This window comes from Panthera tigris, chromosome B4, assembly GCF_018350195.1.
Source record: "Panthera tigris isolate Pti1 chromosome B4, P.tigris_Pti1_mat1.1, whole genome shotgun sequence".
NCBI lineage: Eukaryota > Metazoa > Chordata > Mammalia > Carnivora > Felidae > Panthera > Panthera tigris.
This window is the reverse complement of record NC_056666.1, coordinates 63,134,715-63,161,389: the sequence shown is the minus strand read 5'-3', so window position 1 is coordinate 63,161,389 and position 26,675 is coordinate 63,134,715. Positions and strand designations below refer to the sequence as shown.

The 26,675-nt window shown below is 38.3% G+C and overlaps 1 protein-coding gene and 1 pseudogene across 6 annotated transcripts in view; both read left to right on the top strand.

The window, feature by feature from the left end:
* Positions 1–26,675, top strand: part of DENND5B (DENN domain containing 5B) — a 186,916-nt gene that overhangs the window by 62,787 nt on the left and 97,454 nt on the right. For 4 of the 6 annotated variants that reach the window (XR_006219863.1, XM_042992053.1, XM_042992057.1 and 1 more), the window contains exons 2-4: positions 10,761–10,826; positions 13,934–14,043; positions 25,019–25,685. Coding sequence is in view for 5 of the 6 variants with exons in the window: in XM_042992053.1 (XP_042847987.1) it covers positions 10,761–10,826; positions 13,934–14,043; positions 25,019–25,685 (843 nt within the window). In the remaining variant the exon portion in view is untranslated. Of the gene's footprint in view, positions 1–10,760; positions 10,827–13,933; positions 14,044–24,653; positions 24,722–25,018; positions 25,686–26,675 lie in introns of those variants that run through there. The other 2 variants (XM_042992054.1, XM_042992055.1) reach the window with 2 other exon arrangements.
* LOC122240706 lies at positions 4,649–4,852 on the top strand (annotated as a pseudogene).

The window sequence follows — 26,675 nt, the reverse complement described above, 5'->3', positions numbered from 1 at the left end:
TTCATGTCAGTCTAAGTTCGATCTTTCATGGTTTCTTTTCATGTCATGAGGTGTATTTTCCCAAGCTGATTAACAATGGCACTGTCCATCCACCTCCTTTGAGGGAGACAATACTCACAAGGGTATAACCTTAGTCTGTGAAGCCACACAAGTGACCATCTCAGAATATATTTGTCCAACAAAGGAATAAGGGCTAGGACCCTCCGTTTCTGTCCTTATGGGCTTTTCCAGAGGCTGCTTGGGCTTTCTGACAGCACTGTATGTAGCTACACTCTAAGGGCATGTATTCCAAGAGAGTGAGGTGGAAACGCATGGCACTTTTCATATGATTAAGCCTTGGAAACCACAGTCTCACTTCTGCTATAGGCTTTCATTTGAGACAGTCATGAGGCCCTACCAGGTTTAAGGACTAGTCATGAGATTAAGCCCCGCATCAAACTCCACATTGAGCATGAAGCCTGCTTAGGAGTCTCTCTTTCCCTCTCTGTCTCTGTCACTCCCTTGCTCACACACACACTCTCTCTCTCAAAGAAATAAACATTAAAAAAATACTTGTTGACAAAAGAAAAAGAGGGACAGAGAGAAGAGAGAGAATGACATGAATTAGAAGGGGAGTTCAGTGTACAGTGTATGGCAGGGAGACCAGTTAGTTAGGAAACTGTAGCAAGATTCTGAGTCTGGCTTGAAGCTCAGAATTCACAAATAGCAGTGAAGATGGAAAGGAAACCCTGATTTGGAGGGATGTTAAGGAGGTATAAACTGCAAAATTTAGTGATTATTTGAATATGGAAGGAAAGGAGATGGGTCCAAATGGAGGAAGAAGAGAACCAGATAGTACTCTGAGTTCTGGAGTAAAAACAGTGAATATGAGTCTCTTGATAGGATTGCTTTTAGTGTTGATTTTTTTCTTCATGGATGAATAAGTAGATAGCAGTACTTAGTAACTACATGAATTGTGGCACTGTTAACAGAGGAAAAGCTTCGTGGGAGAGGAATTCAGTTTCGCAAGTGTTAAGTGGAGGCTGCTGGTAACTGAAACAGGTGAGCAAGATTCTTGGTGGATAGTAGGAATTGTGATTTGAAACTCAGGGCTTGAGATCATCTTGAGGGTTTTCTTTTATGTTTGTCTGATGGAGGGAGGAAGACCTTGTTTTTCCTACAGGGAAGAGAAAAATTCCACTCTTCGCTCTCATTTTTAGCCTTGATTGTTTTCTGTTAATTTTGAAAACTTTAGGAAGTTATTAAAATTTTTTTTCTCTCTACCATAGATGATGTGACTTAACTTTTTAAAATATGCTAGACAGTAGCTTTGGGAATCACAGCCTCTGGGAAGGTCCTTGTTATCTGGCAGGTCATGTTGTCTTCGTCCTAGAATATGTGGATCATAATTTCATAGTTCTGTGCTATCCCTTGATACCATTTTAAGAATTAGAGTCCATGCAGTTCATTTTAAATTTTTACAGAATTAAAAAAAAAAATTTATGGGGCGCCTGGGTGGCTCAGTCGGTTAAGCGTCCGACTTTGGCTCAAGTCATGATCTCGCGGTTCGTGAGTTCAAGCCCCGCGTCAGGCTCTTTGCTGATGGCTCAGAGCCTGGAGCCTGTTTCGGATTCTGTGTCTCCCTCTCTCTCTGACCCTCCCCCATTCATGCTCTGTCTCTCTCTGTCTCAAGAATAAATAAACGTTAAAAAAAAATTTATGTATTTTTGAGAGACAGAGCATAAGCAGGAGGGGGGCAGAGAGAGAGGAAGACACAGAATCCAAAGCAGGTTCCAGGCTGCATACTGTCAGCACAGAGCCTGATGCAGGACTGAAACCCATGAACTGCAAGATCATGACCTGAGCCAAAGTCAGCTGCTTAATCGACTGAGCCACCCAGGTGTCCCTAATTTTTTTTTTAATGTTTATTTGTTTTTTTTGAGAGAGAGACCGAGTGTGAGCAGGGGAGGGGCAGAGAGAGGGGGAGACACAGAATCTGAAGCAGGCTCCAGGCTCTGAGCTGTCAGCACCGAGCCCGATGCGGGGCTCGAACTCACGAACCTGTGAGATCATGACCTGAGCCGAAGTCGGATGCTTAACCAACTAAGCCACCCAGGCATCCCATGCAGTTCATTTTAATTGTTTTTAACATTTATTTATTTTTGAGAGACAGACCACAAGTGGGGGAGGGGCAGAGAGGGAGGGAGACCCAGAACCTGAGACAGGCTCCAGGCTCTGAGCTGTCAGCACAGACTCCCACATGGGGCTCAAACTCAGGAACTGTGAGATCATGCCCCCCATGCAGTTCATTTTAAAGCCTCAATATTCTAGCTAACACTTAGCATGTTAGAGGAGGGCCTTGAGGGCCTTTGGATAAAAGTGCATACTGATGAAGAGACTCTGAGGTCACTCTTACTTAGCAACATTCACATCAGCACAGCCATTCTAGCTGCAAGAAAAACTCCAAGTAATTGTTGGAATAATAATGCTTCTGCTTGATTCTTATAGGAAGATTTTGTTTCTCAGTGAATTTTAGTAACATTTTTTTGCCCTATCTTGCTCATATGATAATAATTTCATAGACGGTGAGTAGGGGAGCATTAGTAAATCACATATACTCCTTTTCCTACTTTGTAATGTGTATCTTTCCTTTAGAGAACTTTGTTGATTTCTTATGCAGGTTTTTTTTTTTTTTTTTTTTAAGAGGGTACGAGGAAGAAAGTGGTATTCTTGTGTATGTCCATTGGTATCCCTGTGTAAACTAAACTGAGTTACTGGTTTCTGACTCCTTATAAAAATTTTTGGGGGGAGAGTATTGGCAGCAAAAAGTAATGAATGGAAATGAAGGGAAAAATCTAGGTTGGCTCTGAGCAAATAACTGCTTCTTTGAGTCATACAGCAGAAATATTTCAGTTTGAATCATCTTAGAACTCTAGCCCTATAGTGTTACTTGTCAGTTATAAATATTTTAATGCTAGGAGCCTTTCTTTTGTTCCTGGAAGCAAAGGGTGGCTCTCCCGATGTCATTTTACCAGAGAATAAGTTCTTTAGCAATAGGGAAGATTTGTTTTATATTGTATAACATGCAGCATCAAATAATAACATTAATATGCTTTCTCAGAAATACATTACATAAATGATCCTCATATAAGTTAGATGTCAATACTAATGTGTTGTTGTTATATAATCTGTATTTTATGTATGAGGAAACCTTTGCTCAAAGAAATTATGATTTGCCCTAAATTACTAGAACCCAGGATATTCACATAGAACTAGAGCCTTGTTTTCTTGGCTATAATTATTATTTGAAAATCACTGTTATATTTTTCAGAGTAATAAAAATCACTTACTAAGCACTGTTTTTTTGATGACTAACCTAAAAATTATGGACCCATTTCTCTTATAGGGTTTTATAATATCAGTTACAGTACTTAAGTGATTAAAGTTTTTTTCTTGTTTCACATTTTATTAAAAAAGGAAAAGTATGAAAAGCATGGCTTAGAAGCAGAGTGCTTTGTTTATTCATCATTATCAGAGGACTCTAGGTCTCAAATTAATTGCAAAGGTTATTTTTGCAAATAATCTGCCTACTGTGTTCTGTGTTTGGTGATAGAAGGCACAGTGCCTAATAAGAATTTGTTTGCTCTCTGTCCTAGGTTCCTGGCACAGATCTCCTAGAAGCCTGGGAATTTCCTGAGTAGTAAGAGCATTATCCTAGTGAAGTAACTAATGAAGCGCCCCTAGATAGCTTCAGAATAGGGGCTAGTTACCAGAGGACTTGAGCCATCCAGGCCTCTGGGGAAGAGAGGAGGTTGGAGATTTGAGTTCAGTCACATGGCCAGTGATTGAATCAGCCCTGCCTATGTAATGAGGCCCACTAGAAACTCTAGATACCGGGGCTCCTGGGTGACTCAGTCAGTTGAGCATCCAACTCTTGGTTTTGGCTCCGGTCATGATCTTGCAGTTTGTAAGATCGAGCTCTGTGTTGGACCTGTGGCTGACAGTGCAGAGCCTGCTTAGGATTCTCTCTCTCTCCCTGTCTCTCTCTCTGTCCCTCCTCCTCTCCCCACCTCTTCTTCTCTCTCAAAATAAATAAACATTTTTTTTTTTAAACCCTCTAGATACCAAAGCTTAGTGCAGCTTTTTGGTTGATGGACACATTGTTGTGTATGTGTAGTGGTGGTGAGTGACATACCCTGATTCTACTGGAGAGACCATGAAAGCTCTGCATTCCCTCTAAGACTTCACCCTGTGTGTGTCTTCATTTGGTTCTTAGGATTTGTATCACTTGCAATCAAACTGCAGTCATAAGTATAGTGCTTTCCTGAGTTCTGTGAGTCGCTCTAGTGAATTATCAAACCTGATAGTCATGGGAACACCCCAGATGTATAGCCACTATGTCAGAAGGGCTAGTGGGCTAGGGACCTCTGAAGTAAGGGCTGTCTTAGTGGGGTCCATGCCCTTTAACAGGTAACATCTGTGCCAACTTCAGATGGTTAGTAACAGATTAAATTATGTAAATTGGAGTTGAAACAGAATAACTGTGTTGTATACTCTTTTGGCTCCCAGTGAATGAACTTTAGTAATTGAAGTGTATTTGGTGTTAGCTAAATATAGCATGGCTCTTTAATTTTGATGTAATCAATAATGAAGTATGTTTTGAATTTTTATCGCTTCTTGGCCTTTTGGCTAAGATCAAGTGTAGTATCTGTTCTTATCAGTGAATTTCTTAGAAATTCAAAATTTACTAAGTTGATGTTGATATGCTTATGTTAATATCTTAAACTCTTAAGATTACCAGGATTTATGTCTCTTTAACTGATTTTTATTCCTCAGTAGGGTCTATGAATTTTCAGAGATCCCTTCAGCTTCTTTTGCTTGATTCCCTTTGTGACCAGCAACTTAGACCTGCAGGATCGCTGACTAGATTTAGAAGTTGTGTATTTAGAAAGGCTAACAGGACCATCATGGGTTAAAACCTTGGTCTTGATTAATAGCTTAGTAGTGAGTATATGGCTTCTATGAAAGGTAAGAGCATCCATAAAAAATGGGCAAATTCTCCTCCCATGTTTAAAGAACTGCATTTATTATGTATTTGAGCACACTGAAAAGCAATCTAGAGAATTACCAAGGAAGAGAAGACACAGAATAGTCAGGGACTGGTATCATAGTAAGAAGATCAACAGTAACACAAATAAAAACTCAGGGTAATCCAGAAACATATAAATAGCTAATTGCTATCACAACAACACAAACTGTCAATGGCTTGAGACAGTAAAAGTTTATTTCTCTTTTATTGTTTAATCTAATGTAGGCCAGGGTGGGAGGGGCTCTTTTGTAGACACATTCAGTGACCGAAGTTTTCTTCCATTGTGTGACCTTCTCATTTTTTTAAGGCCTCATCTCCATTTGCCTTTAGCTGATGGATGGCAAAGGACAGACAGGTTATGTGCCTCAGCCTGGAAGTGACACACATCACTTCTGCTCATATTTCATTGGCAAGAACTAGTGATTTGGCCCTCACCCAGATGCAAGGATATTGACAAAGAGAGAATATGGATGTTGGTGAGCACCTGAAGGCTGTCACAGATCCAGAACCAGTAGTGGCTGCACACTGGTGCAGCATGGCTTATCCAAGTGAGAATGCTCTGGGGCCATTTCTAGGAGTACCAGGAGGAAAAAATGTAATGGAGAGAATGTAGTTTTCAAGGGATTCAGTGTCCTGTTTATAACCTTATGAGGATAAAGTAGGTAACCTGTATGCTGGGGATAGAAAGTGTGGTTACCTGGGCAGTACAACCTGCATCAGTCCCATAATAGCATATGGAATGGGCAAAGTCTGCTCTCTATTGTGGCATTGGGAAGGCAAGATAGGAGAATGAGAGATCTCCGGAGGACTGGACTGTACTAATCAGTCCTGTCCGCAGCATCAGTCACTGTGCCTGGCTCAGTGTAGGCATTCTGGATATGTTACTTGAATGAGTTAATACCTCTTTGTCCTTAAACAAACAAAACCCTTTCCCTCCCTTGTTCTCCTTCAGTATTTTCCATTTCTCATGTTTCCAGGAAAACTCTCCAGAAGGCTTATTTATACTCTCTGCCTCTACTTCCTCTCTTTGCATTGTTTCTTGGAACAACTCCACACAACTTTTTACTCCCACTACTCCACAGAAATCTCCTCAAGGTCACCAGTGATTTCCATGCTGTCAACTCTCTCCTTGTTAAAACATTGTCTTTACTTGGCTTCTGTGATACCCATGCTTCTGGTCTTTCTGTTTCATCACTGGCTGCATTTTTCATTTACCTTTTTGCCAGTTCCTCATTCTCTTCCTAACCTCTTAACGTTTATTCTTGAGCCTCCCAGGGCTGTGACCCCAGCCTCTCTTCATTTATATTCATTTCCTCAGTGATCTTATCCAGCCCTGTGATGTCCAATACCATCTATTTGATACTGAATTTTCTAACTTTTCCCTGAATTTTAAATTCTGATTTCTAAATGCTGACTGAAAAATTTCACTTGGATAACTAAGAGGCATCATAGACTTAATATATCCCAAACTGAATTCTTTATTCCAGCCTTCCAACCCTTCAGTAAGACCCTCTCCTTCTGCATTATTCCCCATTTCAGTAAATAGCTATCCTATTCATCCAGGTGCTCAGACCAGAAACTGTGGTATTGTGATATCTTCTTGACTACTCCTTTCTCTCACATCTAACTTGTCAGCAAATCATATCTTTTATGTCCTCAAAACATGTTTCCTAATCACCTGGTATCTTCATTTCCACTCTTAACTCTCCACAGCCTCTTCTCAGAGCTGCCAGGGTGATCTTGTTAAAACAAAGTCATTTCTCTGTTTAAAACACTCCACAGTTACTTCCCGTGATGCTTAACACAAGATAGAAAGATCCTACCAAGGCTTGTGAGGCCCTCTTATCTGGCCCTAGCTACCTCTCTGACTTCATCTTCTACCAGCTCACTCAAATGCATTGCACTGTCCTCCTTGCTGCATCTCAGCCATGACAAGCTCACTGACACCTCAGAGATTCTGAACTTGCTGTTTCCCTGCCTGAAATATTCTTTTCTGAGATGACCTCACATGTAGAATTGAAAGCACAGTCTGGAGCCAGACTGTGTAAGTTTGAATTTTCTAGTTGTCTGACCTTGGACAAGTTATTTAACCTTTTTTGTGCCTCAGGTCCTACATCTGTAAAATGGTAAAATAGGAGCTACCTTATAGAGTAATGGTGATGATGAAATGCTTTTAATGTATGTAGAACACTTAGAATAACACCTGCCCTATAGTAAGCACTATATGTTAACTATGATGATTATTATTACTTCATCAGGTCTCACCTTAAGTGTCACCTGCTCAAAAATTATTTAAATTGTGGTAGAACCATTAGAGTGAATAATGAATATGCAGCCTCCTGGGGGAACTGTTTTGAAGAGGACAATTACATGTGATGAAGAGAAAATGCATGTATAGGAAATGGCTTTCTGTGAATGTCAGAGGAGTGCTCCTTTTTTTTCCCCTTTTTTTTTTTTTTTTTTTTTAAACCAACCTGTAAAGTTGCCCTGCCCCTGCTTCCCTTTCCCTAGTCAGTCTCCCTTGTAGGATCTACTGCTGTCCAATATTCCCTCTCCAACTCCAACTCATGTCAATTCAGGCAGGGGTTTTTAGAGACAAACAGTTGGGAACCTATAGGGATAGATATGGGAAGGAGAAAAATTACCTCACCACCACATTCTCCCTTCTCTGCCTCAGCATGGATTTCTTAGGCAGCATCCCACTTCCTCCTATCACCTTTAGCAAAATAATAGGAAAAATTTCTTGACCCTAAATATTCTGTCAACCATTTATTACCTATGTGTATCTCTGTGTGTGTTTTTAAACTTTCCCTTTAGAGGGAAAGGGAATAAAATTGAAAAGGGACAGGACAAAAGAGATTACCTTTTAACTTCCCATCTGTTGTCATTGTTCCTATCAGCAAGCTTTTTTTAAAACACCTAGACTTCTGTGGTATTCTTTGGGGACGGAAGGATGGGGAAATACTGTGAGGCTTGTCCTTGTTTTGTGGAGAAAATGCTGTGGTCAGACACAGGCTACGGTGGAAATGGATAATGAGGGAGGGGATTCACCGGGACCCTAAGAGTGGGAAGGTTCAGAGAAAGGGGTTAACGCGACCACTCAGGCTGAGAAATAGCTCCAGTGCTCACACATCTCACAAATCCTTCTCCACTTGCAACCCCAAGCACAGCCTATAGAAATCTCTCACCACTGGCTCAGAGCTATGGGTACCTACTGTCAGTGCCAAATGAGAGGAAGCATGGAGCCACCAAAAAGTCAGATCTTATGCTTCCAGCCACAGTGAAAAAAGGTTATTCTTGGTATTCTAACATCATCTACAAACATAGTAGCAGACTGTGTATTGTAACATATTTCAGATGCTTTATGAGAGTTAAGAATTTTTTGGAGCTCAGTCCTTCTAGAACTACCCATTTACATTCTAGTATGTTAGGTAAAAATATTTGTCATATTTCTTTTTTTAGTTATTACATTATCTTTTAAAATATATGTGTTATAAAGTGAGCTTTGAAATCCAAATTTGATGTAATGGTGAGTCACATTGTAGCTTTGCATGAAGCAGATGCACTTATTTCCCTGGAAATTCTCTGAAATATTTAGACCATGGATAATCAGACTTTGGCAATCTGGAGGCAAGGATAAAATAATTGAATATCTGAATCTAAAAAGATTTTTGCTTATGTATAATTCTCTGTGCAAGTGGATCTGGAATACTTTTTATATTTTTTCTTTTTTTCTTTGGTAAAACCAGAAACAGGGTCTATATGAAGTAATTGAACTACTGGTTAATATTCCTAACGATACCCTCAATGCAGCCAAGAGTTTCTACCTTGATCAGGGCATAATAGCCTTTAGACGAGAGCTAGGCAGAATTGTTAGACTAGTGAATGGATTAGTTTCCCCACTTTGCATCTCATTTTTGTGAGAGTGATATTCGTTGTCAGTTGTAAAGTCCATATTTGTTTTTTTTTCCAAATGAGATTTTTTTTAATGTTTATTTATTTTTGAGAGACAAAGGCAGAGATTTTTCTGTCATGGTCTAATACTTCTCTACTCTGCTACTTCTTTACTCTAATGAGTAGTTATTCCTGTAAACTACAAAGGCAAAAAAAAAAAATAGGTATATATTTAATGAGTGAGGTCTGCTTCTCAAATTCTTCCTTGCTGGTCCCAGTCATAACAGTTGTTTGCCTCCCAGGAGTGTGTGATATCCTGGAGGAGTGCACTGACTTGTGTGCTCACTGGGGCACCCTCAGCCAGTGACCTTGCACACTGGGTATATGTGTGAGGGCTATTCAGAGGTCCGTTAGGGGCCATATATTCCTGATGACAAATGTCAGTTCAGCATCTGACTGTCTGGAAAGATCCAAATAACTTCCTTGGTGATTTCAGGGTGTCTTTGGCCTTTGTAATGGATCAGTTCCTTTATCTTCAGTTCACGAGTTCCACGGGCACCTTCCCCAGCTCTTTGTTTTGTTGCTGTTTTGCGAAAGGAGAGTGTACAAAGTTTCGGCAAATCTTGATGAGGATATAGAACTCTCACAATATCTGTGGTCAAATAGCACCCCAGATTAGAAGTTTAGCCTTTGTAATTGCCTTGAGATAATTCAGACTTTTGAGGTATGGATAGGAAGGTTCCCTGGCCTTTAGGACCCTACGTTGTCATTATTTTGCTCTTCAAAGGGAAGACTGAATGTCTAAAAGTTGTAGATATCTGGGTAACCCATTCAGAAGTTTTAACACTCTTCAAAGCTGCTAAGTTAGAGAGGTCTAGTGTGAATTTTCTAATAGCCTGTGTCCTTACTGTAGTAAACTTTCCTTCAAGAGTTGACACTTCCTAGTTAATAGCACATAAAGGGATTGTTGATTAAATGGAATCTCATTACAGAGCATACTTTCAGCCCATTATACTCTATATATGTCAGATCTCCTTAGTGTTTACTTAGTGTACTTTTTTCTCTTGGGGCATCTCATCCAATGTACCACATTATATTCCGTTATCATATCTCCTTAAGCTCCTCTTGACTATGACTGTTTCTCAGACTTTCCTTGTTTTTAATGTCCTTGATAGTTGTGACAAGTATTCATCAGGTATACTGTAGGCTGCTCCTCTTGGTATTAGGAGCAATGGGATCATATGGTAAGACTGTGCTTAGTCTTGTAAGAAATTGCAAAACTGTCTTCCAAAGTGGTTGTACCATTTTGCATTCCCACCGGGAATGAGAATTCCTGTCACTTTACATATTTGTCAACATTTGGTGCAGTTTTTTCGACTTTAGCCATTCTGATAGGTGCACAGAAGTTGGGATGTAATTTTTAAAGTCAGTCATTTCGTCTATCATATTTTTTTATATCTGACTATGGAAACATTAGTTTTCTCCTAATACTTCTCTTTAAATCAGCATCAGGAGGAATATATGTGCTTTTTTCCCATATGAATAACTGTTACAGATGTTTAAATAGTATTTCACTTATTATGTTGATACAATTACCTGTTCTCTTTGCTTTCTTATTACTAATAGCTTATAAACCACATGCTGTTGGTGTTAAGCTACATTCCATTGATGTTAAAGTCTCATGTTTAATTGCTTTCGTTTAATTTTTTATTCTTGTTTTCCATTCTTCAAAGTCATTTTGTTTTTGTGTTTGTGTTTCTTTGTTTATAAAGTTTTTTGTTTCTGTTACATTATGTAGTTTTGTACCAATGGCTAGAAGCAGATCGTCATGGCAAGAGCCAAGATGCTGCAAATACGACTTCAGGTAAAAATAAAAATAAAAGTAAAAATAAAAGTTGAGATGTTAGAAATTATTTTAATTCACTTCAAGCCCATCATAATTGTTTTTTTATTTGGTTTTGCTTGGGCAAAAAAATAGGTATTATTTTGTATTTCTGTTCTCTTGTCTGCATCTTAATTTTTGGAAAGACCTCATTTGCTTCAAGCCTTGAAAAAATTATTCACTAGTCTTTAAGCTGTCTTGGCAGATATGTCTTGTTTTCTTGGGAGAAAAGGCTTAATTGCAGCTTAAATTTAGTAGCAGGATACTTGGCAATATGACTTGGAATTAAGTTTATATGTATTTGTAGTGGGCATATTAATATCTGCACAAATTTAAAATCCTTGTTCATTTCAGGACAATGTTTAAAAGGTGGATTTTAAGTTAAGGATGCTTATATATAATTTCAGTTGCCTGGGAACCCAAATTCATAGACAGATTCATTTCTCCTGCCAAGTTCTAGCAGTAAATTCCAAGTTAGGGGTTCATATAACATGGATTCAAAATGAGAAGAATAGGTTGTTCCCCTACCTCTCATCTCCAAAAGGCATCTTCAAGATTCTCTTCTTTGGCTGGTAGGAGTAGTAATAGCTACATATACTCATTTCTAAACCCTTAAAATGTTATCAGAATTTCTACATAGTTGGTTCTTCCCTTAATTTACTTCAAAATAATATTTGCCAAGACAGCTGTATATACAGCAGTGATCTTTCCTATTGCTCCCCTTTTTGGCAGTCTAATAAGTGATGGTGGTGGTGGCAATGGTGGTGGTTCTGTTTTGCTTTGATTAGATTTATGTTTCTGTTTCGTGAGTTTTTTCATCTTCTGTTTTTGTGAAATTTTTTTCTCTGAAAAAGGGTTTTCCTTCTTTATCTCTCTTCTGGGTGATTCATTGTGCTTCAAGAGGTGGTGTTCCTTAGTTAAGAGAACAATCATATTGAAAATAGCACTGTCATGACTTTTCTGATTTATTTTCTGTCCCATTAATAACTTGATATATGAATGAAGATAATGTTACTATTTTAACCAACTTAGGCAGGAATTCATTAAAAGGTAAGTGTTGCAAGGAATTGCATCTTGCATTATGTGCTGTTTCTTTTGCCTCCACAGTGTTTCATATTTTATTTATACTTATGATAAAAATACACATTTCTGTTATGTTTTAGTGGGTATAGGAGAGAGGCTTTCTTGGTTGATGTGTATTATCTGAGGATATCCTGTTCCTGTGTCAGTAAGCAAAGTCAGCAGCATAGACTTTAGAATCAAGAGGGAATTTTTGTTTTGTGTTTTCTGTGACTTAAAGTGAAGTGAAAAGTAGTCTTTTTTTTTAATAAATGTAGAAGTGAAATATCTAAAAATTTTTAGTGTTTTCATGAGAATCTAGAATCAGTTTAAAGATATCATATACCCTTCCTGAAATTGGGCATTCTGAACCCTGACTCTTCAGGCATACTGACTCATGGACAGTTCCACATTTTTCCATTGACTTTGTTGATCCTTACATATTCCAGAAGTATGTTGCAAAAACTCATAAACTGTCCCTAGGGACACTTTTGACAGTTTTCCTTCTAGAAGTGAAAGTTCTCTATTCTGTCATTTAGAAGGCGGAAATACGGAGTCGAAAGAGAGATGAAGTGTTTGCCTAAATAAGAGGAATACAGAGGAAAATGACCATTAGCCAAGGGCTTAAATTGGAAACAGTAGGCTAGTTGCTGCACCAAATCTATTTAAACTATGTTCCTTTATTCAGAAAAGCTGTGTATTTTATATCACAGTTTCCAACAAGATTTTAGAGTGTGACTTTTCCCTCCTTCTGTGATCTGTTAAGTTTTGCACTAAAAGGTGTTTTACTATCCATCTTTTCATAATTTTTACCCACAATGGAAACTGAGTCTACCTAGATGCCCCATTATGATTTATCAATTACTTGTTATTTTTACTTGTACAAATACTGGTACTTCATGTTTTGCATTTAATTAGAACTTTAGAAAAAACACAGAAGACAGAATGATACTCTAAGGTCTTCTAAATCTCCAGTCTCAACTTTTTGACATTGAGAATTTAAGAGCCATCCACATTAATTTATTTTATGGAACTAAGGTATTTGGGGGAAACAGGTCTTATGGGAAATAATTTGGTCAAGGAGATAAAGAACTGAGCTTGACAACTCATTATTGAGTTTTGTTTTTAATATATACATATGTAATAATCAAAGTATAGCCTGCCTTTATCTTTCCAGAATTTTGACAGGTGATGAATTTGGCTTAGAATAGCTTGTTTCTTTTCAGAGGTTAGTGTGTTTAATATGTTCTGTCTACTGAACTAGACAACTCAGTGATGATGTTTCTAATTCTGTTAATTCTGTTACTTATAAAAGCCTGGATGCAGTCATATTTGTTGGGGATTTCTGTGGAAGCTGAAGCAAAATTGCCTCCTTTGAGCACTGCAGCATTGTGTCTATTCGTGTATAAAATTTCAGGATCAGAAGAAGTATGATTAGCTTAATTCAAGATGTTTCTTTAGTAAATTAAATGTTTCTAAATAGACTTTTTTTTTTATCACCACATATTGAAATAAGAACAATAATTTGGTTACAGCAAAGTTTATTTATAGTAGATCTTGATTTTTAGTGCCGTTGTCTAGCCAGGATATTGAAATTCAGATTCTGAAGTTTAAAAAAAAATTATTTTATGTTTTTATTTTATTTTTAAGAGAGAGAGAGAGAGAGAGCACAAGCAGAGAGAGAGGGAGACACAGAATCCGAAGCAGGCTCCAGGCTCTGAGCTGTCAGCACAGAGCCTGACATGGGCCTCAAACTCACGGTTGGTGAGATCATTATGTGAGCTCAAGTTGGATGCTCAACCGACTGAGCCACCCAGGCGCCCCCAGATTCTGAAGTTTTAAATGCAGATCTTTTTATTAATAGTTCCTTTTCAGTCATCCATTGAGAATTTTACCACTCAGACTGTTAGAGGTAGAAATTGAATCAGATTTCAACATCATCTGTTAATACATCTGCAAAGTAAAAATAAAATTTTGGCATGCTTCTGAAAAAATTCTAGATATAACTAATTATTAATTATTTGTTGTAGGTGAAAATTTTGACCAGAGTCCTTTGAGAAGAACATTCAAATCCAAAGTTCTGGCCCACTATCCTGAGAATATAGAATGGAATCCTTTTGATCAAGATGCAGTGAACATGGTATGTAGTTTGTTTTTTTTACCTTTAGCTTTATTTTATTAAGATGACCATAGTGACTGTATTTTGAATGTCAACATTATATCATTTAATGTTTTAAAATTTTTTTTTTTTCAACGTTTTTTTTTTTTTTTAATTTATTTTTGGGACAGAGAGAGACAGAGCATGAACGGGGGAGGGGCAGAGAGAGAGGGAGACACAGAATCGGAAACAGGCTCCAGGCTCTGAGCCATCAGCCCAGAGCCTGACGCGGGGCTCGAACTCACGGACTGCGAGATCGTGACCTGGCTGAAGTCGGACGCTTAACCGACTGCGCCACCCAGGCGCCCCTCATTTAATGTTTTAAATAAACAGTTCTATATAAGACAGATAATATTTTCCTCATTTTATAGACGTGGAAAATGAAACTCAAAAAAGTTAAGTAACTTGCATAGAGTCCCTACAGCAAATAAGAGTGTACAACAGACCCTCAAAGCTCATTTTCTTTTTTTTTTTTTTAAGTTTTTATGTAAATTCCAGTTAGTTAACATACAGTATAATATTAGTTTCAGGTGTACAATATAGTGATTCAGCACTGCCATATATCACCTGGTGCTCATCACAAGTGAACTCCTTTATCCCCATCACCTATTTTACCCATCCCCCCAGCCACCTCCCTTCTGGTAACCATTAGTTTGTTCTCTGTAGTGAAGAGTCTGTTTCTTGGTTTGTCTCTCTGTCTCTGTCTCTGTCTTTCTGTCTCTCTCCCTCTCTCCCCCTTTGCTCATTTGTTTCGTAAATTCCACATATGAATAGAAATCATATGGTATTTGTCTTTGATTTATTTCACTTAGCATAATACTCTGTAGCTCTATCCATGTTGTTGCAAATGGCAAGATCTCATTCTTTTTTATGAGTAATATTCCATTGTATTTATATACCACCCTCTTCTTTATCCATCAGTCGATGAACACTTGGACTGTTCCCATAATTTAGCTATTGTACATAATGCTGCTGTACACATTGGGGTGCACATGTCCCTCAAAGCCTGTTTTATTTTCCTACTATTAAGCTGTTTGTGGATTTGTATTAATTAATACATAGATGCTTTGATAAACAATAATATTTCTTGGTTTGCCTGGAGAGGAGCCTGATAGAAGGAACATGATTACACTTTTGGTATTTCAAGGACTGTTCTATGATGGGCCTGTAATTTAACATAATCACAAAGTAAAGAGGGAAAGTAACTTCATCATTTAGGCATTAGTAGGAATTTTTTTAAGGAATTTGAATTAATGCAATGAGTTACCAGTGGTAGTTACAGGTTCCTTTAAAGATTCTTAGAGTCATAGTTTTCAGATCATTTAGGAAGGGCCCTGATTAGAAGCCTGGGTAATATTTTGGGCTTCCATGAATAGAACTCTGTGATTATAAAAATCAGGGTGCCCCAAAGTGAGCAAATCAGAGATCAGGCCTAATAGGCACAGAAATAATTAACAGTGGACTGAGACACTGATAGGTGTAGTTCTTTTTGAGTGTTTTAAAGATAGAGTCAAAAGATCCCACTCTGATATGGTACTATAAGGGAAGGAAATTAATATATAGTAGATACCTGCTAGATAGCTCATGTATGTTACTTTCGCTTACATGCGTCCAGTGAGGGTTCTTAATCATATTTTACAGAGATGATTTAGCCAAAGTTTTGCAGGGGGGGGTCTCAGAGGGCTAAATCCAGATCATTTTTACTCTCTAGCTTACTTTTTTCCCATCTTACTGCCTCCCCCAAAGAAAAATGATGTGACTTAGTTTTGACCTGCGCCAAAATGGCATGGGTCACATTGGACCTTTTGTGGTATTTCTGTATCACAGTAACTTCATTCCAGTCTGAGTTTGCTGCAAGGAGGGAGTAGCATGGTACTTTTTCTAAGTATAAATGCCTGAGGCACTGGCATTTTGACATTGATTCTTCATAGAACACAGTGTAGTTGTTTCGCTAAACTGTTAGCCAATACCAAAATAACCAGAGATACCATTTTTCTGGAAATTAATACTGTGGGGCCTAGCCTCATCTTTGGTAAAGACAGCACAACAGATATTAAGTAGAACACAACTCTTTGTTATATTTATGACACTGGAGGAGCACAGGCAAGCCTCTGACTAAAATAGTCAACAAATAACAGTGACAAAAAATAACTTATCAGCTGCTCTGCCAGCAAATTAATAGGAAAATATTAAAGAAAAGAGTGCCTAAATGAAGTAATAGAAACCTAGATAAGAATGTAAATAGATCACAACACTTGACTTCTTAGGTATTTCAAAGTATAATCTGTGATAAATTAGAATGGTGTCCAAAACTAGGTGCTTATTACAATATGAATCCGTAGTTGTTTGGAACAAAATGCCACACTTGGTATATTTTCTTCTGTTAATCATTTGAATGTATTAATAGTGAGATATCCATGATAGCTTTAGCCTCAGTTTGTAAAACATTCATCTCTAAGAGAGTGATCAGCTTCCTTAATCTGTCTTTGATATTTTCTTTACCCTTGCCTCTGAGATTTTTTATGTAAGCAACCAAAGTTTCTTACGAAGAATAAACACATATGCTTGTATTTTGATGGTTAAGCACCATACAACATTTTGGGTTTTGCTGCAAATCTAAAAGGATTTGCTAGCATTCCTTGAAAATCTCTGAAAAGCATTCCATTAAACTAGTCTGCATTTGGGTCATAGATTTACTGCCCTTAATTTCCTGATTTATTAGTAAGTGCAATTGTATGAAGCTATAATTTATTCCTACCTAGGGATATAAAACTTTCTTCTTGCCTTTAGCAAAATCCCACTCTAATGAGTCATCACCTTCTGCAATATCAGTCATTTCTTTAACAAGCAACAGTGATGGATTGAGGAAGGATCATTAATTTCACACAGAAATTAAATATTCCAAAGCAATGAACTTTGTTAAATAAAAAAAAAAAATTCCATGTGTATGAGTGCCATGCAAATATAATAGAAAATAAATATAAATAACAGGTGAAATTGTTTCTAAATTAATTGCTTTTATGTCTCTTTTAGTACCTGATTCAGAGATTTTCACAAAAAAAAAAAAAAGGAGGGGTGGTGTATCATTAAACAGAACAATACAACAGTCATATCCCCAGAACTAACACATATGTCCACATTGACAAATTTGCTTCAGATCTGTACTTTTCTCTCTTTTTTAAGTTTATTTATTTTTGAGAGACAGAGTGAGTGAGGGAGGGACAGAAAGAGAGGGAGAGAATCCCAAGCAGACTTTACACTATCAGCACAGAGCCCAATGTGGGACTCAAACTCAGGAACCGTGAGATCATGACCTGAGCCGAAACCAAGAGTTGGACACTTAAGTAACTGAGCCACCCAGGCGCTCCTGTACTTCTTCTTTTAAATGAAGCAAAGCAATGCAAATGGAGCTGAAGTTCCCCTGCCTCCCTCTCCCCCATTAAAGATCCCTTTGAGGTAATCTGCAAATTGGCATCCATGGCTATTTATATAATATTCTGGTCAGTAGATCTTATCCTCAAGAATGTAGTGAACTTAGGGAATATTAGGAAGAAAATATGGTCAATACCTTTTTAAGCGAGTTGTGAAGTATAAAGATTCTGTTTTGTATATTTGTACTAAGTGAAACATCTGATATATGATATTTTAAGTAACTAAAAGTCATAACTGTTGTAAAGCTCTTTATAATCTGTAAAGCTCTAAGTTTACAATTTACTGTTTACTTTGATGACAAAGAAGGATAGGGTGGAATGTTAAGCAAAGAGTAAAAAAAAGTAAAGGGTTGACTGAAAAAAACCTATTCAGGTGCCCATCTTGGAACATTCAAAGGAAAAAGAGCTGTGTATACTTTTTATAGATTCAGAAAGTACTTGAATTTGAAGTGGATAACAGTTACATTAATAGATTTGACATTAGAATGAAAGTAGGCCTTAATTTTCATCCAGGTTTTAAGTTTATGTCTCACAATGAAAACTATAGGAATGGGGCTCTAGTCCAGCCATTACTGAGGAGCCCACTTGTTTTCTTAACTTTGCAGCTAGAATATTTCACTGGCATCTCAAACTCAACATGTCCAAAACTGAATTCATGATCTTCCCATGAGCCTTGGTCGGTGAACCATTCACCTAGTACATCCACCTAGTTGCCTAAGCCAAAAATCTGGATTGTCCTCGAAAGTTCTCACTTTCTTGCCCTCTCCCATGTGCGATCAGTTACCTACCTACTTCTCTCTGTTTCTACACACCCACCTTAGTCCGAATCACCAAGCTCTCTTACATGGACTGCTGCTCCTGTCCTTTCCATTCTTCACGCTAAAGCTTCTGCTTTTGCTGCCTCTTCTCTGTGGAAGGCTCTTCACTTCGCCTTCCTCTAGTGAATTCTTACTGAACCTTCAGATTCCATTTTAAACACACCTTTTTCAGAGAAGCCTTCCCTGACCACCCTTCTGTCTACCTTTCAGTTAGTTCCCTTCAGGTTCTCTTAGCACCTTGGAGCTTTTTGTAGCATCTGTCACAGCTGCAATTAAATAATTGATTATATAGCCAGTTATCAGCTGTGTGGGTCCTGCTATCATGTAAGCCCCACGAAGACAGGCACACTGTCTCTTATTCATTGCTCTGTCCCTAGTTTTACACACAGTAGAGGCTGAAATCATTGAATAAATGAAGGAATGTTTGCTTACTCACAATACTTCCCTTCCCTGTCTTTGTCTGTTCAGGTGTTACCTCCACTGCAAAGTCATCTTAACTAGGAGTAGTTAGGTACTCTCTCTTCTCTGTTTCTATAACTTCTTGAACATACTCCATAGCAGCACTGGGCATATTATTTTGTAACCATTGGTTTGTGTGTGTGTCTTTCTTACCAGACTGTAAACTTCCTGAAAATACTATTTTCATATTTGTCTTTTGAATTACCAAGATACAATGTAATATATGACATAAAATAAATGTTTATTAAAGGGAAAAGGAGGGAGAGAGGGAAGAAAGGTAGGAAGAAAGGAAAGGCAAATGGACCAACTCTGAATAATTTATCTTTTATTTGTGTAATAAGAGAGGGCATGGAAGTGATAGAACTATAGAAAATGAAAAAAGGAATTGTTAAAATTCTAGCCTGCCTGAAATAGTGCAGAGAGATAAGGACATGTAGTGACATCAACTAGGAGAGTTACCCAGCATTGTGAGCCCACTTTGGCTAAAGTAATCTGATTACCAGTGCAATCTGGTAAACAATGACAACCCTGAATATTTAGTTGTTTTATTGTGGGAGAGTGAGGTGGAGAAGCAATAATGTTAGTATATGGCAATATTAGGGATAACAAGAGATTGTTGAATGCCATAGTGAGCAAATCTTGATTTATATCTCAGGTTTTCTGAAGAGTAAACCTGACAATTCATACAAGAATTCTCACTTTTAAAAATGAAAAAGCAATAGCATTTTCCAAGTCATGGTTCCCAGATTAGAAATATAATTCTTACTTTTTTTGATTTTAGGAAGAGAATTTAAGAATTCTTACATCTGTTATCTGTAGCAGAGAAAATCATTCTTTACTTTGAGCACAACTTTTGGCAAGCTTTTCCTGTAAATGTTTGAATGCATGCTCAAGAAAGCTACAAAACCTTAAGGGAATATTTGGTAGCTGTTCCAAAACAGTTTGAGCTATAATTTTATATGTCAGGAAAGCCTATCAATTAAATTAAATCTTTATTTTGACTTCGGAGGTCACTGTGTTTCTGTATTGCCTACTACATGTAAAAAGAGAACTCTACACTTAATCAAGAGAGGAACTAAATCTGGTCCTGTACCCCTAGCTGTTGTTTTTGGTTTTTTGTCCATTTGTTCGTTCCTTTATTCATTTAACAAATACATGTATGTCATGCACTATGCTAAAGAAATTTGAGCAAAGCCTGGAGCAAGAAGGATTCACATCATCCTTTCTGTAATCTTTATTGACTATAATAAATGTGTAAGATGAGTTTTTATTCGCAATATCAACAGAGGGTCTCATCTTGTACAATGAAAGCAGTTTGAATGTGAAGACATAATTATGAAAAGGTCCTGACATGACCTTTCCATACACAACTATTCCCAAGATTAGGAATAAACAAATTTTTCCTCTAGCAGAGTTGGGTGTTTGTGTGTTTTACCTGACTCTTTATCTTCTTCTACCCAAATATACATAGTAAGTTAATTATTTTCAACATCTATAAAAATAATTAGATAAAGCTACTCTAGTTATTTCTAGGTCCCATATTCAGCGATACAGAAGACTTTTTCACTGACCAATAATGCTAAGCTTCATGGTGTTTGCTTTCTATCTTTACTATCAATCATCATTTATGGCCCCAAATAGTATATTGTTCTATGTGTGGTACTCTTGTATGTTTACGGTTCTTGAAATACAGTACCAGTCCTTGAGTCATTGCAGTCTAGAGAGCCAAACAAAATAGAGAAACTAGTAACGTGTGTCAGTGTACAATGTACATATGTATAGAGCGGTATAAGACTTTAATTGCTTCCCCATTCACTAAAGATGTTTTAGAGGAAAAGTGACATTTTAATAGCACTTATAGGATGAAAACAGTTATTTCTTATGGAATGGTAAAGGAAGCTTCTAATTTAAGGTAGTGTTTATATGGAGACTCAAAGAAAGTAAGAGAGGGTTTCTATTTATTGCTGTATAACAGACCATCCCAATACTACTAAAGTGGCCAGAAACATGGGTTGGCAATTTTTTTCATAAAGGGCCAGTTAGTAAATAGTTGAGGCATTATAGGCCATACAGTTTCTGTCAGTTACTCATCCCTGCTGTTAAAATGCAAAAGCAGACACCGACAATGGATGGGCGCTATTGTGTTCCAAATATTTTATTTATAAAAACAGATGGCAGATTGGGTTTGACCTAAGAACTGTAATTTGTTGACTCTTGATTTAAAACAACAAAATCATTACTTTGCTTACAAATCTGCAATTTGGGTAGGGTTTAGCAAGGTAACCCCACTGCTCTACTGGGTGTCAGAGGGTTTGAAGGCTGAAGACTGGAATCATCTGAAGGTTCACTCACTCACAGGTATGTTTCCTGTGCTAGGAATATAGCTGGGGCTCCTCTTTCTCTATGCGATCTCTCCTTGTGGTCGCTAGCATGGCAGCTTCAGGTTAGTCAGATTTCTTATATGTTGGCTCAGAGCTTCCTAGTGTGTGTGACCAGAGAGAGAGAGAGGGATGGAAGTTGTATTGCCTTTTTAAGTCTAGCCTGAAAAGCCACTTCGTTTGTCACTTGTCACCTCCATTACATTTTATTTGAACAGGCCAGAGGTGGGCAAACTGTGGCCCTCGGGCCAAATCTAAGTGACTACCTATTTATAAAGTTAGTTTTATTGGAACAAAATAATGCTCATTCCTTTATGTATTGTCAGTGGCTGCTTTTACACCACAATGATAATGCTGCATAGTTGTGAAAAAGACTATAAGGCCTACAGAGCCTAAAATATTATTTGGCATTTTTTTACAGAGCAAGTTTTCTGGTCCCTGATGTAGGCATTTTCAGCCACCCATGCTCTTAATGGGAGAGTGGCAAGTTTCTGGAACAGCTTGTAGAACTAGAAATATTGTTGGAGTCATTTGTAGAAAATACAGTCTGCCACAGGGAATGAACCAGGTGGAAACTTAGGAGAAGATAGCTCCAGCCGGAAGGAACAGCAAATTTTGGCAAGTACCTACTCCTGCTAGGTGTTTTCCACAGAAGACAATGTGGCCAGTGTTGCTGGAGCAGAGTAGGTGAGCTAAAGGTAGTGGAAAATGAAGGCAGAGAAGTTGCCCGTGCCAGGTTCATGTAGGGCCTTATAGGGGACTTCTATTGTAAAGATTTCAGCTTTTAGTGAGATGAGAGGCCACTGGAGGTTCTGAGAAGAGTGACAAGATCTAACTTCTACTTTTTAAGGATCACTTTGGCTACTCTATGGGGAATAAATTATCGGGGACAAGGGCAAAAGCGGGGATACTGTTGAGTAGAATATTAAATAGTCATCTAGGCAAGAGAAGAAGATGGCTTAACTGAGAGTGATAAGAATAAAGGTAGAAAGAAGTAATTTGTTTCTGAATATATTTTTGAAGGTAGAACCAATGGTCTTTGTTGATGGATCGGATAGTGGAGTGGAAGAGGAGGAGAGAAGTCAGTGACTGTAAGGCCCTGAGGCATTTCTGCTGCCTCCTGGGAACCTCTTTGAAAACCACAGGCCTTCAGTGTAGGAAGATTGACATGCTAAGAGACACATCTAATTCTGTCCCCCTCCTCCTAAAAACCCTTCAGAGGCTTTGCATGGTCCACTTCAGACTTTTTTTTTTAATGTTTATTTATTTTGAGGGAGAGAGTGCATGTGCAACGTATTTGTACACACTGGAGGGAGAAAGGGAGAGAGTGGGGAGAGAGGGGGGAGGAATATCCCAGGCAGGCTCCACGCTGCCAGCGCAGAGCCCAACATGGGGCTCGATCTCAACAAAGAGTGAGAGCATGACCTGAGCCAAAATCAAGAGTCTGACGCTCAACCGACTGAGCCACCCAGGCGCCCCTCCTCTTCAGACTTCTAATATGACTCACCAACCCCCTTCACGATCTAACCTCTAATTATTTCTCTTGTGTTCTCTCTCACTTCCCCCAATCTTGCATTCTGTTCCCCACCCACAAAAAAACATGTGTCAGTTCCTCAAACCCTCGTGTTCTATCTTCTGGGTTTCTTGTACACATGTCCTTTCTGCCTTCTCTTCATCTCACTAACACGTATACGCATCCTTAGGTTTCCACTTGGACCTCTTTTATTTTTTTTTTTAAGTTTTTCTTTTGTGTTTATTGATTTTTTGAGAGAGAGGAATGGGAGGGGGCAGAGAGAGATGGAGACACAGAATCTGAAGCAGACTCTAGGCTCTGAGCTGTCAGAACAGAACCCTGTCAGTGCAGAGCCCGATGTGAGGCTCGAACCCACCAAGTATGAGATCGTGACCTGAGCTGAAGTTGAACACTTAACCGACTGAACCACCCTTTCCCCTGGACCTCCTTTGTTTTTATCTGGTAGCTCCTTTTCTAATCTCCTCGTAATGTCCTCCTGTGATGTTGTTTTCGTGGCAGTCTGTATTTACCCTATCGTAGTACTTGTCATACTTTACAGTTTATGATTTTTAAGTCGTGTGTTGTCCTTATTGGACTGGAAGCTGTGTAGGAGCAGGAGCATGTCTTTCTCACCAGTGTATCACCATCACAGGGCCTGGCTCATAAAGGCACTTAATAAGTGTTTGTTGACAGCTTGAATGAAGGACATGTAACTTTTAAGGTGAATTGCATTTTCTTAGTAATGTGGGGAGAACTTCTAAATTTTATGCCAGATCAGTTGTTAAATCTGAAAAAGAAAAATGTAATGTAATAACTGGTAAAATTATTTCTATGCAGAAAGCATATTGCAATACAAAAATAGAAAGGAATACGTAAAAATTAATAATGATCATTAAGTTAGGGTAGTTAAATTACAAGTTTTTTTGCTTAGTATATTTCAAATTTTCCATAAGGTTTTATTTCTTTTATTTAAAATGTTTTAAAGAATCAATTCGAATTGCATTTTAAGAATCTTAAATATGGCATCTTTAATTCTTCAGGTAATTTTGTTCCCAGGTTTGGCTCAGTCCTGAGTAGTTACCAACCGAAAGCGTAATATCTACTGGAACAAATCTAAAATGTCTTTTTTTCTACCTTCTGCTTCAGTAAATCAAAAAATCATTCTATTTTTAAAGTTTCTAAGATCAAGTATCCTGTTGTTCACAATAGTGAAAATGATACTATTATTTTTATTCTTCTGTTTAACTTTTTTTAATTTATCAAATGAGATTTCACCTACTTCTCTATTCGTCTGAAACATTTACCATCATTACTCCAAAAGTAGTACTTAAGTATTTTTGTGTGTGTGTGTTTACTTCATCATGAAACTGTTTATTCCAGATTTTTATTGTTAAATGCCTTGTCCTTGAATTGTGGTATAGAGCCTGGCAGTGTGTTCTAACTTGGCACAGACTGGGTCCCCAGGTCTTTTTTGTGTTACTAGTCTCAGGGACCAATGTCAGCAAATGCCGCCCATGCACAAAAGTAGGTGCTGAGTGCACAAGGCTGAGCAGGAAGAGGGTGAAGGCTCTGAAAGGTTGGCAGAACTACCAGGCTCCCCTCACGGAATCCGTCCCAGTGCAGTGAGAATGAGAAACCAAAAGGTAAATCAGAAAGGAACTAAAACCCAGACCCCAAAATAGCTGGAAGCGGAGATGGGGAGGCATAGATGGAGACTTTAGGAGAGAACGTTGCAGCTGGAGGTCTCAGGGAGACAGCAGAAAGCACTCGGCATGACCACCCAAACACAAAATCTGAACTAGCCTGCCTTGGCAGGATGAGTGGGCAGAGCTCCCTTAGTGTGGTGTGGCTCCCACAATGGAGCATAGTACTTAAATATTTTTAAATATTTGAATTTAAATATTTTGTCTTTGAATATTTTGAATACCTCTGAATATTGTCTTTGAATACCTTTGAATATTTTGTCTTCAAGGAATTGATTAGCAAATGTTGTAGATAAAGAAAGTGAGGCTCAGAAGAGTCACATGCTGTGCTGAAGGTCACAGGCTTGGATAAGATTGGGTAAGAGGTTTACTGGGAGTAAGTCAAAGATCTTCTCATTCTTAGTGAAACATCCTGCATGTAATACACAGCAAAGATGTTTTTCCTTGTGTATATATTTCTTTTAAAAATAATTTTATCTACGTGTGAATGAGGAGCTTACAATGTATTTCTAATTTAAGACTGCGGCTAGTAATATTAAATCCGGATAAAACCTGTGTTCTTTTGAGTCCTGTTATGTTAAAAACAACGAACATTTTTTCTGGTTTGAAGTTCTTTGTGTACTGCATTCTGATGCTTTTTCCCCTTCCTCCACAGTTGTGCATGCCTAAAGGGCTGTCTTTCAGAACTCAAACTGACAATAAAGACCCTCAGTTCCACTCATTTATAATTACCCGGGAAGATGGTTCTCGTACCTATGGTTTTGTTCTCACTTTTTATGAAGAAGTTACCAGTAAGCAGATCTGCACAGCAATGCAGACGCTCTACCAGATGCACAACGCAGAGCATTATAGCAGCGTGTATGCCTCATCCTCCTGCAGCATGGATTCGCTGGCAAGCAGTACTGACGAAGGAGATACAACTTCCCTTTTGAAACTCCAGCGCTACAACTCCTATGACATCAGCAGAGACACCCTGTATGTTTCAAAAAGTATATGTTTGATCACACCACTGCCTTTCATGCAGGCCTGCAAAAAATTCCTCATCCAGCTTTACAAGGCAGTTACCTCACAGCAGCCGCCACCCTTGCCGCTTGAGAGCTACATCCATAACATTCTTTATGAAGTACCCCTTCCACCTCCGGGGAGATCACTGAAATTTTACGGTGTTTATGAACCTGTCATCTGCCAGAGACCTGGGCCCAATGAACTCCCCCTCTCCGATTACCCTCTTCGAGAGGCCTTCGAGCTTCTGGGATTGGAGAACCTGGTGCAGGTGTTTACCTGTGTTCTTTTAGAGATGCAGATTCTTCTCTACTCACAAGGTAGGTCTTCCCTGGATTTTAAGTCTCTCCCCCCAAAATACTTACGCTCTTCCCAACTACTGCATTTCCATTGGGTATATTACTAGAACCACACACTTAATGTTCAGAAGTCTTCTGTTTTGTGTGAAAGAAGCAGGTATAGGTGGGACCAGAGGCTAAGATGTTACTTCTCTTTGAGGTGTCAGTGGACCGTGGAGAAAAACAGGAAAGAATACAAAAGCATTAATCTGGCTGACTTAAGTGTATTATTTTTTAATGGAAATAGGCCCTTTCTTCCAGATAATGCATCATCATCATAAAAGAAACATTTCTTTTCATAATGAAAGTGAGAGAATGATGTTAGTACCAGGAACATGTAGACATCTTACTTTCTGCAGGTTGGTAAATGTTCACATAAAAACTCAGTTGACATTGGAAAGGGATAAATGAAATTGTTGACTGCAGCTTCCTAAGGCAGTCAACTTTGGATCTTTCCCCGTGGGAGATGTCACTGGATGTGACTCTCTTGGGTCTAAGAGTTTCACCAGAGTTATGTGGAGTTTTTTTGTTTCATTTTGCTTTTTTTTTTAGTATCTAAAAAAAATTTTTTAATGTTTATTTTTGAGAGAGACAGAGTGCAAGTGGGGAGGAGCCGAAAGAGAGGGAGACACGGAATCTGAAGCAGGGTCCAGGCTCTGAGCTGTTAGCACAGAGCCCGACGTGGGGCTTGAGCTCACAGACTGCAAGATCATGACCTGAGCCGAAGTTGGACGCTCAACCGATTGAGCCATCCCGGTGCCCCGTGTTTTGTTTTGCTTTTAATTCCAGAAGGAAGTGACCTTTGTGATGTTTTTTTATTCAGAGTTCTCCCAGCACATACTTAGGAACTAACAAAATTTGAGTTTTATTTTTATGAGTGCATTTATGATGTTGAGCCTAGAATACTGGTTCCAACCTGAACATGATTTTGCAGAAGAAATAGAGATGCTTTGTCTTAATGGATATGTGAAT